This window comes from Rutilus rutilus, assembly GCF_951802725.1.
Source record: "Rutilus rutilus genome assembly, chromosome: 5".
NCBI lineage: Eukaryota > Metazoa > Chordata > Actinopteri > Cypriniformes > Leuciscidae > Rutilus > Rutilus rutilus.
Window position 1 is genome coordinate 5,274,637 of NC_140213.1, and position 12,200 is coordinate 5,286,836.

General features: G+C 39.3%; 1 protein-coding gene across 1 annotated transcript in view; it reads right to left on the minus strand.

Annotated features, from left to right (window-relative positions):
* Window positions 1-220: 220 nt before the first annotated feature.
* Window positions 221-12,200, minus strand: part of abcc5 (ATP-binding cassette, sub-family C (CFTR/MRP), member 5) — a 35,483-nt gene continuing 23,503 nt past the window's right edge. Inside the window, exons 17-29 of the mRNA XM_084409091.1 lie at window positions 11,608-11,704; window positions 10,732-10,916; window positions 9,740-9,886; window positions 9,509-9,638; window positions 8,454-8,736; window positions 8,133-8,319; window positions 6,289-6,378; window positions 6,000-6,189; window positions 4,520-4,679; window positions 3,643-3,721; window positions 3,312-3,425; window positions 3,023-3,187; window positions 221-1,499 (exon numbers count right to left, since the gene is read on the minus strand). Coding sequence (XP_084265217.1) covers window positions 1,398-1,499; window positions 3,023-3,187; window positions 3,312-3,425; window positions 3,643-3,721; window positions 4,520-4,679; window positions 6,000-6,189; window positions 6,289-6,378; window positions 8,133-8,319; window positions 8,454-8,736; window positions 9,509-9,638; window positions 9,740-9,886; window positions 10,732-10,916; window positions 11,608-11,704 — 1,929 coding nt within the window. The 3' untranslated portion in view covers window positions 221-1,397. The remainder of the gene's footprint in view (window positions 1,500-3,022; window positions 3,188-3,311; window positions 3,426-3,642; window positions 3,722-4,519; window positions 4,680-5,999; window positions 6,190-6,288; window positions 6,379-8,132; window positions 8,320-8,453; window positions 8,737-9,508; window positions 9,639-9,739; window positions 9,887-10,731; window positions 10,917-11,607; window positions 11,705-12,200) is intronic.

Here is a 12,200-nt window from a genome sequence, read left to right on the forward strand (position 1 = left end):
AGTCTTTGTCACCCTCAGAATTGTAAATGTTCTTTCTGCAAAAATGTATTGGAGATAATTATAAGAAATGGCCTATAACGAGTGAATCTATGGGAAAGCGCATGGGTTATTATTTGACTAAAATGACCTTCTATAGTCATAGGCATATCCCTCTGGTGTCACATTTTTTTATTAGAGTTAATCCTCTCTCATTAATCCAGAAACATAGACACAGAAAGGGTAAACCTAAAATAAATTTATTGAGACGGCGGAGAGCGTACGTTCTCCTGCTCTCATCCACCCTTTTCACAAGGCAATTAAGAAATCATGCTAAGGCTATGGAAAGAAATGGAAATGACACTGACATTTTCGCAGGGTCTGATGAGGGAATGAGGGTCTACAAAATCAGATTCCCCTTCATACAGACCGCAAACGAGCATCACAACCTGACTCGGAAGGTCCATTCAGCATGATCTCTTTGCACCAGTGTTGTGATAGACAACGTAACACGCGCGATAACAAAACGCCCGTTCAGATTACGCTCGACGAGCATGATCTCTTTTGGGACAAAATCAAAAGAAATTCAGAGACCTCCTACTGAGGCGAATTCTTCTGTGGATACAAAGTGCAAAAACAAGCCAAAATGAGAAATGCTTTCATACATAAAAAAAAAAAAAAAAAAAAAAAAAAAAAAAAAACCCACATAAGAGGAACAGTAAAAGGAACAGGCAAAAAATGTTAACAGTGTAAATAGGCTAAAAATATACAAAGGCCTCTTAGCTAAAGAAGACTGAATCCTTGGTGTGCTGAACAAGGATACAGTGAATAAGCAGCACTGTGTCTCTTAGAAGAGTCCCGCGACTCAGTGCTCGTACAGCATCCTGTGGACAACGTCACCTGTGCCAAAGTTTAGGGTTCAAGTCACAAGACAACATTTACACACGTACTGAAGACAGTCAAGTTGTCAAAAATATTAAACTGTAATGAAAGATGATACATCTGAATGTATATATATATATTACATAAATGTACAAAGACCTGCAGAATCAATACAAAAGGACTCTGCAACCACCTTGTAAATGTATATATATATATACTCATAAACAGAGATATGTCCTCTGTGAAACATACCAGTTCGCATGAATTAAACTACATGAAAACTGATTTCCCCTCTCCATTATGTAAATATCATTACAGTATCAGTGTTTCTTGACCTAACCATTTAAACTGACAAGTAGTACATCTTAACAGGCATGCCCCTAATGACAGCCCATGAGTTTCATGGAAATACAATAATCTCCCTCCCCAGGTCCCTATAGGTTTGCAGGAGGGAGTAACATTGAAGCAGCAATGACTGGAATATTAATGGAGAATGTTCCCTTCAGTCCTCGGGAGTGAAACCTTGGCTCGGATATCCTTTAGCCTCTTACAGAGATTTTGTTCTCCACCGCTGCCAGCATTGCACAGAAGCGAGAGTTTTCGTTCGCCAAGAGCTTGGACGGCTCGTCGAATTCCACCACCTGGGTCAAAAAGAAGAAGAAGAAGAAGAAAAAAACGAGTCAGTTTGACAGAGGAGCCACAGAAAGAGGCTTCTTTCAACAAATACGTTTGAAGGAACCACGGAGCAATGGATTTCTTCCCACTAGGGCTGGGGCGATACATTGAAGATTAGCAATAGTGTCGTCAAAGGCATCAGCTGTGTCTATCGGCAGAACCCTATTAGCAATATCACCGCGATATCTTTTGCTGACGATATAGACCTTATGCGCCAGAGAAACGAGGGCGCCGCCATCTTTCGAATATTGTCTTTTGAAGTGGATTTACTTAATGTAAAGTTAACGAAAGTTATCGTGAGGATTGTAATGTTTAAAGCAGATGTCTTTACAAATATCAGTAGACCGGGAAGATTTTAAAACGAGCAGTTCATTCATAAATACGCATGATCGCTGTGAAGATACAGACCGGAAGACAAAAGACAACGAGCGCAGCGCTGAAAAGGGGCGGGGCTACATAAGGTCTTTAAAATGAGTAAATATTGTGACTATTGCAGTATTTGTAAAAAGTTTAGCTTGTAAAAACAGTAAGCCAATTTCACCTGTTTTTTTTTGTCTCACGACTATGACAGCTGATGTTCCTGTTCGCGTATGATCACGGTCTGTTAACACTGTCAAAGGTTTCTATGCACAACGGGTTTGGCAGCGTTGAGCATTTTAGCCAATCACGGACATGTCTGTTGAGCGTGTGAACGCAATAGCCAATCAGAGGCATTTGAGTTAGTTCGAATCCACTCAATACCGCTCAAAAGGTTCACTTGGACGATCGCCAATCCTTTCGTTATAACAAACAAAGTGTAAACGCTATGTAAATAAGAGATTTATAGCACATTGATCACAAATGCTGAAGTGATTGATAGCCTTATTGATCATCAAGGTAGTGCTCTTAGTTTGCGTTCTGTTTATAACCAATTCACCATTTAAATACATGTTTAATTTTCACACTGCAAAAGTACAGGATTGATTTTGAAATACTGGATTAAAGACAGGATTGAATTAGAAAATATGATGATTGACACTGATAACCATAGCAATGGACAGGACCTAAAAAAATCTACAGTATACGGATACTGTATGCATTTAGTCTTTCAAATGCAAACTTGTTCTATTGTAGTGTTTCTTTGTTGCAACAAAACCGACTTTTAGTAGTAAAATTTTCATATTTATATTTTTATATGGGTAAATATGACTTTAAATGTTCCTTTTGTGTTCATTTAGTGAAAAGCAGCTTGTCTAGATTATTTCCAGATCATGTCATTTTCATGGGTGGGGGGGGTGGTGGATGGGCAATAAAATCAACTTTAACATTTTTTTTGAGAGCAAATGCAAAAATATCAAAGATTTGAATATCGTCAAAATTTGGGGAAAAATTAGAAATGTTTCGCTATATCACCCATCCCCACTTCCCACAGCAACAACCTTTGATATTTTACTGCTACCACAGATTGTTTTTCATCAAAACTAGTCATGATGACACCACTACACCGTACCTGTCCCTGATTGAGCACCATAATACGGTCACAGTTGAGCACTGTGTGAACTCTATGTGCAATGGTCAGCGTGGTGCAGTCCTCGAATGCATTACGAATCGTCTCTTGAATCAAACAGTCGGTCTCTGTGTCCATGGCCGCCGTGGCCTCATCCAGGATCAAGATCTAAAAATCGGGAGGAAACAAAGTGGATGACCTGGTTAAATGAGACAAAGTCTGTTCTGTTTTATCTGCTAATCCCGATTGGCTCCGTCTCTCGTGGAAAAGATCCGTCAGTGGGAAAGCTCACCTTGCTCTGTCTCAGAAGAACTCGAGCCACACAGAGCAGCTGCCTCTCGCCCACCGAGAAATTCTCCCCGTTTTCCACCACCTCAGACTCCAGCTTTAAAGGCAGCTGAGACACCTGAACGACAGACAGGAGATGCAAAACGCTGAATTACAAAGATTCAAGGCCATGGGAAGAATGAAAGAAACAGTAATACAATGGAGGCAAGAGCAACAAGAAGTCATCCGAGATTTCATACTTGCCCTTGACAAAATGAGAAGCTGCTATGTAAAAGAGTTGGTAACCTGAAACAACGTTGCCTGTAAATGCTATACATGGTGTGTGTTTGGCTTACGCATTCTTTCATGTGTGTCCTCTCCAGGGCATCCCAGATCTGCTCCTCTGAATACAGCTTAAATGGATCCAAGTTGGATCTGTTTGAAAATACAGAATACAGTTGTATGACTAAATGAGAAAATGACAATTAAATACATTCATATGAAGCGGGGTTAAGGCACTTCTGCACGTCTCGTGTCAACATTGCCCACTGTCCAGTCTATTTATGTAGCGCTTTAATACAGTTACAGTTTCAAAGCAGCTTCACATTAATAAAATGGCACTGTTAACATTGTTAATGTTGTAAAATTATGAAAAAATTCAATTAAAGCAGCTCTGCAGAAGGCGTTCATTATTCAGCTCAATTCTGTTCAATGTTGATTCAATTGAGTTTAATAACAGCGCGGCAAAGTTAGTAACTTTATCCAGCTCAGTTCAGTTCAAATTTTGTTCTAAATGCATTGAACTATGATGTGAAGCGGCAAGCTATAGCATTACCATTACCATTACGCTTGCACAGGTCAAGTCTTGTAACGCGATGCTTAGAGTGCAAGCAATTTCCACTTCAGCCCCATTTGCTGTTGACCTTTCAGAGTGCAGCCTATGATTACTGGACTGGATTACTCAACATAGATGGCAAAAATCAAAGCAAGGTGTTTCTGTGCTGTTCAAATACACATTCTTGTCTGATTTCAGTTTTCTCTGTTTCCGATGTCTGATTTCAATGTTGCAATTTTGTAAAATCGTCCTTCTGAAACATTTTTCATGTGAAAGTTAATGATAGCGCATGACGCATGAAGCCCTATCCTGATTCGTGTGAAAGGGTCTTTTGGGAATCAGATTAATTCAAGTATAAATCAGAGGAGTGCAGTTCCACTGAAGGAGTGTATGCGTACCTGACAGTACCACTGAAAAGCACTGGCTCCTGTGGAATGATCGACAGCTTGCTGCGCAAATCTGCAAGGCCAATGTCGCAAATGTTGACACCATCAATCTTAATGGAGCCGCCACATGGTTCTACCAGCCGGTAGAGAACCACTCCTAGAGAAGACTTCCCTGAGGACAGATAAGATGGCAGATTTAGGGTCCTATCTTGCACCCAGCGCAATTGACTTTGTACAACGACGCATGTATCATTCTTATTTTGCACCCGCGCACATTTCCCTCCACAGACGCACGTCGGTAAATTAGGGAATGAACTTGCGCTCCCGGGGGCGGTTCAGTGAAAAGAGGAGGCGTGTTCCGGCGCAAACGTTCCCTGGTGCTATTTTGCAGTTTCAGAAAACAATTCCGCCACTGACCAGGAAAAACCTAGTCTAAAGTCAGTGGCGCGTTATTCAGATGCTATTTTAAGGGCGCATGCTTGGCCATAATGCAGCGTGTGCACAACGCGCATACACTTTGCTTCTCTCATCTACACACAGATGCAGCAGTTCACATTTTTGCAAACCATGCATAATTACAAGGAAAAATATTCCACACGAGGGAAATCATTGTTGTGTCCATGAAGATGTGAAAAAATAGGCGCGCCTGCTTTTAAAGGGAATGTGAGATGACGCTCTGATTGGTTATTTCACGTTACGCCCAAACCACACCTATGAGTAATGAAGCTACTTGTGAACATATGACAATTTTTTAAATGTTCCTACGATGATTTATAAAAATGATTTATAAAACACTTACGCAACCACACGTTAATAAATTATTATTTAATTATAAAAAAACGATTGTTAAAAATATGTGTAATATATATATATATGAAGAGTTCAGATGCAAAAGCCTCTAAGTGCCGTCTGAAATTTTCTTCTAGAATGATCATTTTTATCAAGCTTGTATATTTAAGTTCAGTAAATTCACTTAAATGGCAATGAAAATGACCTATTAATTGTCATTTAAGTGAAATTACTGAACTTAAATATACGAGCTTGATAAAAATGATCATTCTAGAAGAAAATTTCAGATGGCACTTAGAGGCTTTTGCATCTGAACTCTTCATATATATGCACATTTTTATTCAGAAATTCATTCATATAATTACTAAATGATACAAAAATAAAGCAATTAAAACATTTTCTTATTTGCTCAATATTTATCTTTACATTTTAATAAACAATGCTGGATTATTGTAATTACTGGTATATATGAGTATAAAAACTTTGTACACATGCTCTTCAGTTGGCATACGCATTAGAACATTTTCACTTCAGTTTTTGCCTTTATAAATCCTGATTTGTTCCTCACTTTTGACATAAAAAAAATCCATGGACTTTAGGATCAAATCCGATCGTACATGTGTTTTATAAATGAGGCCCCTGATTCAAAAAGTTACATTAAATTGAATATCGTAATTGTTGAGAAAAAAGAGAAGAGACTGACCTGAGCCTGTTCGTCCTACGATTCCGATCTTCTCTTTCGGTCGAATGGTGCAGGAGACTTTCTTCAGTATTAGTGGGAGGTTGTCTCTGTACCTCATCTCCGTTCCATCAAACACTATCTCACCCTCCTGGGGCCAGTCAGATGGAGGAGCCTTGTTTTTCACCCGCGCAGGGGCCTCCAGAGACAGAGACTAAGACAGAGAGAGGGGACAAAGCAAACGTTGATGAAAGATGAAAGTTTTAAAGTCAAGCTGAAATTGTCAGTCAAAAAAATGATGTAAGACAAGTACCTTGATGTAATGATGGATTCTCTCTACTGAGGTGAACCGCGCTTCGGTCTCAGAGGCCAAGCGAACAGTAAACTGGAATAATCCTGTAAGCTGTGAGAGATGAAAGAGATGTTCAGTAAAATCTGCTTCCTTTATACAATAGCTTCTGTGTTGTTGACTGACAATATGACCCTATTCAATCTCATTTGAGGCAAATAAATGTGTTCTACACGTGTCAATCCTTTCTTATGCCGTTTCCACACTTGTTTTTAATTGTTTGGTTCAAACTCGAGTCTGATTCCCTTCCTATTTCACCACAGGTCCCTATTATTTGGCTCTAAACCACAGTGCATTTGCGTCATCAACATGAAGACCACCGTGAGTACTAGTGGCACCTGTTTACTAGGGTAGCTAGATAATTAATGACTCGGGAGGAGAAGGCGCTAAAAATGGAAAGCACCGTTCTCGCTTCACTTTTTTTACTTAAATTTTGGCAGAAAAACGGAAGGGACAAATGCACAACATGCACAAAATGGCACTTGCATCCATCTGCCATTGGTGCAAAAAACAGTGGAGTTTCAATTTCTGCAGAAGCCAGCAGCAATGAGAAATGTGCCGCTCTCCCTGCAGGGCATCCGTCCTGCTTGACATCATTAAGTGGACGACCGCTATGGATTTTTTGATGCCCAATGCCGATATCTTAAAGAGCAGGGTGGTCAATGGCCAATATAAAACTGATATATATCTTGCTGCAGGTCTTTTGACATCACTCAAGGGTTTTTCTGAACCTGCCTTCTCAGAAATCTGGTTGCAGCCGTTGATCACTTCCTTTTTCTGCCCCGTCCAGGAAGTGTAATCACTGTTCCTTTAACTTTGAACTAGCGAACTATGCATCCAACGGTGTCTCTAGGAAAATTTTGAGACTTTGCTATCTTTTTGTATCGTCTTCCTTGTTTGTGAAGGGCAATGATATTTTTCTCTTAACTTTTTGGACCATTCTTTTGACTTAGCCATATCAAACGTGACACTCAAACCTAGCCAGTTCAGATATTTCATGTGTTCTACCTCAAGCACACCTGGTGCAACTAATGAAGCCCTTGATTAGTTGCATCAGGTGTGTTTGACACAACACCGGTTTTGCAGATTCGTGCTGTTGTGAGGGATTCTATTCAGGGGGTTGAATAATTTTGAGACTGCAAAAGTCATTTAAAAGCGATTTCAATACCGGCTAATAGCGTCTCCCTGATGCCCACAAATTATATCATTTCCCAACTATATTTTTTATACTATGTTTTCCTCACATCTCATTTTTGTTTTCTATCATCATGTCCCTTTAGGGGCTCCATTATAATGCATCATTTCCTTTCCGAACATAGCATTCGGCTTCGGGCACATCCCTACTGTGGACACAAGATGAAGTTTGCTAGGTTTGTGGCAGTAAATATTTATGAGACACTCAAAGACTTTTTTAAATGATTTAAAAAATTTTTAAAATGAGTATTTACAGAATCTCGGTAGTATATAAAAAGTATTATAGCATTTGCTTTTCAGTAATTAGAAAGAACAGTACAAAGACAGAAAACTAAAGAAAGACTGAGAAAAGGAGCTCCTGTACTGGGTTCTTAGGGCTGTCAAAATAAAAGTCCCACTTCCAACATCAGCCAATAAAATGATAATATCGGTTAATATCAATTGTGTTTTACTTTTGGAAATTAGGCTTTGTTGATTTAATAACTACAGCAAACAATATCCCATGCCTGTTTTTAAGAGTTTCAAGAGTTCAGGATTCAATTTTAAAACAAATGTCAAATGGTTGACACTGAAAGAGTCAAAAGATGAAAGACGTTTTGCACAATTTCCCTCACCTGTACAGCATAGGAAATGGCCAGGCCTGCGTATGCAGGAGGGATCTGGCCGTGCATGAGGACAATCATCAAAGCCGTTATGCTAATGAGAGCCACGCTAATCACATCCAGACGCACTGCCAGCCAGCGCATGGCACAGCTGAACAGATAGAAAGGAGCCTGGTTCTGATCCAGCAGCTCCTGATACCTGGGATAAAAGACACAAAGTCTATGAAGTGAGCTCACTGGAAGTCTTATCATAAACCTATCGTATAATGCTTACCGTAAAGCACATTAAAAGAAACAGTATACAATTATGCAGAATGATATCCCAGCATTCACCTTTGAAGGAATTCGTCCTCTCTTCCATAAGCATGCACGGTGGTCAGGCCCTGAATGCTGGAGGCAACGTGGGACAGGAACGGTGACTGTGTGATGTTGTCTAATCGTTTGAGTTCTCGAATGAAGACTCGCGAAACCACGTGCAGCACCGTAAAGAGGATGACCAGCGGCCCTACTGCCACCAGGAACCAAGGGAACACGCTGCCAATCACACCCAGGCAGAAGAGCACCAGAATCACGTTCTGAATGAACATCTCAGCCTGGAACGGCAGACGTGTGTCCACTGAGAAGACAGGGAAGCGTTTAGAAATGTAAGACAGTCTGATTATAGGGGTGTGTGATATGTATCGTCTACAATAATATCGTAATGCTTGTTCTAATGATGTGTCACTCGCTTTGTAAAACACAAACAAAAACCGGCCTGCTTTCATTGCGTGATGTAAAATGCCCCCAAAATTCAATATATGAGGCGAAATCACCCCTTATGCCTTACATTTCTATTAGTGCTGTCAAATGCTGTATTCTATTCAATTAGTGCTGTATATATATATATATATATATATATATATATATATATATACACACACACACACACATATATAAACAAACTTTTATGTTAGATGCGATTAATCACGATTAATCGATTTGATGGCACTAATTTCTATATGATATAGTTTAGCACTATCACACAAGTGTGCTGACTGCAAATGTGATATTGATTTTATACAACAGTTTAATAAACGAAGTTAATATTGTGAGTTACATTTTAGTCACAATATTAACAATATTGTCTCTTTTTTTCCTCTATTTCGGCAATATTTCCAAACCAAGCCGTTACAGAACTGCTCTGAGTCTCCGGGAAACACAGAGTGGTGTTTTGTTCCTGAATGAATCAGTGGATGTGTCCGAAATCGCCCCTACACGACAGGTCTAACACATTAACCAAAATATAATTACAGTTAAAATCCCAGAAAATACAGAGATGTAATTTTGGGTCAATTTCGCACACCCCATTTGAAGATAATAATACATTCTAACCCTCCAACAGTTCTCACCTTCATCCATGTCTTTGGAGAATCGGTTGAGGATGCGAGCCGTGGGCGTTGTGTCAAAAAATTTCATGGGACTACGAAGAATCTTCTGGAAAAGTTCGTCATGGAGCTTTGAGGAGGCACGCAGTGTACCCTAAAAAAGAAGACGATCCGAATGAAACATGGACCTCTCCCTCTGACAGCTTGGTATAGATGCTATAAAACCAACTACATGTACAAATGTAAAAATCTCACCTTGACAAACACGGTGCCTCTCAGAAGTTTGAGAAGGAGCATGATTCCCATAGACATGGTGTAGACACCAGCGTAGTGGTGCATCAGAGGGTTATCTCGCATACTCTCGCTCACGACTGAACTGTTCCCCACCTGCACTGTGGTGTTCTGTTGAGCAAGAAACCGTAAGGCAATTATAGACACACAAATGTGTACACAAAATTTTTTTGCATTTTATAGTAAAACATGTTAAAAGGATGATACTCGGTAATGAAACTTTGTTTCCAGAATCTATTTATATAGTTATCAAATTAATCAATGGCCTACTTAGGGGTGCGTATTGCCAAAGACTCATTAATACAATATTAATGTGGATTCACAGTATGGCATATATTTATTGTCTTAATCTTTAAAGGCGGCTTGAAAACTTGTAATAGCCTTTTCTTCCCTATTGTTACGTAAATCCAAATGAAACCGCTTCTAGAACAAAACAAAAAAAGTATGGTACTTGGTTTTGCCCATCAGGAATAGACTGGAATCCTTGTTGTTTGCATATTGGTGTAGAGTTAATGTTAACGAGGGCACATTAATTAAAAAAGATGTGCACCAATTAATCATTTACAGTTAACACTGCAATCTTCAATGAAAAATAAGTCAATTGATATTTATTCATTACAGAAACACTGTGATCAATATGACGCAAAGATCAAGCTTATTACACCTAACCAGTAAAAAACAAAGTGAAGGCTGAGCAGCTGTTCTGAATTTTTTTTATAATGTTTTAAATATCGATATTCAGAGCATGAGTTGTGATCAAAACAAATCTAATTAGTCATTTGTGATTTGTAATTTCCAAAGTTTGACACACTAACAGTAACAGCTCCAGAAAGAGAAGACACAAACCAGCGCTAAAGGTCACGAGCACATCAAATATTTAAACACTTCTACTCTGGTCTCATGGAAATGAAGCCTTTCTGCAGTTCCTTTGCTCCAAACTGCCCAGTGTCTCTTACCCCGCTGCCCTGTTTGATCCAGTAGCTGAGCCACCAGTTGCTGAAGGCTATGCTGCCCACATTGACAATAAAGAGGGCCAGGATGAAGAGGAAGACGAGCCACCCTCCTAAAGCCTGGATGTACACTTTGTACACTTCACAGGGCACTGAGCCTTTCCCTCTCTCTTCCACCTGCATCAGCTGACCTGAAAGAAAACCGAAAGGAGTGAAGTAGATCATAAGGTCAAAAGGGTAAGCATGACTTAACGTGAGGCCTGAAGGGAGGTTATATAGAGCAGCGTTTCTCAACTGGTGGGTCGCAGAACCTGTGCGGTTCAAAGAAACAACAACAAACGTAATTGTATGTTTTTCTGATGCGAGACTTTTATTTTGAAAGACGTGCGTAAAAGCTGTTGACTCTTCTGTCAGACGCATTTAAGTAAAGAGTGCCTGATAAAAACGCGTTGTCCCGATTCAGTATCTGCGGTCAGATGAGTTGTTGTCAGGCTATATCTCAGTGCAATTATTTTAATGTTATTTTTGTAACCTGTTAGAAAAAAAGTCTCTCACCTCACCTGTCATGTCAGCCGTTATACTGTGCTCTTCAATTGCACGTGCAAATGTGGCGGCGCTCGCTGTATATCTCTTCATTATAAATAAAGCGCAAAAGAAATTACAAGCATGTTGTTTCTGTAACCCCAAAACCCCATTTTTAATGACTTTGGTGGATAATACCAACTTAATAACTTTATTGTATTAACGAAGTAGTTTGGGACTGCTATTTGTATTTTGTTAGGAATTAAAAATTGGTTCGCAGCTTAATAACCATGGGAAAATGTTGGTCCCAAACCAGTTGAGAATCACTGACGTAGCGCACAGTATAATTTACATACTTACCATCATCCTGACTGACTGTTTTTTCTTTTTTGACAGAACCTGCTTTTTTGCTCTCTAAGGGTTTCTTCAGGGAACTCCCAGATTTCTTGTTCGGAACCTGAGATGACACAAAATAACAGATTCGAGAACTCCATGTACAAAAAACACGCAATTAACAAGAACTGATGGTTCTGTTGAAAAAGAGCTGCGTAAACATTTAAAACTTCTCCTTTTAGTCATACGGGTTTGGAACGACATTTTTGGTGAACTGTCTCTGAACTATTTCACCATCTTCCCCATTTCATCTGTTTTACATGAAACAGGACCTTTAAGGGATAGTTCACCCAAAAATGATACTTCTGTCTATATGACTTTCTTTACAAAAGACAATATTTTGAAAAATGTTTTTGATATTTTGTCCATTTAATGAAATACTGTATAAAGGCCCGATATACATCAAGTGAAATAGAAGAACGAACTGCGTTGAAATTATTTTGGACAAAAATGACGTGTTCTGAAGCGGCATGATTGTTTTGTATAATAAACAGACTGAAATTCTGCATTCATTCCTTAAAACTCAAATCAACTATCATCAAACATCATTGGTTCTTGCA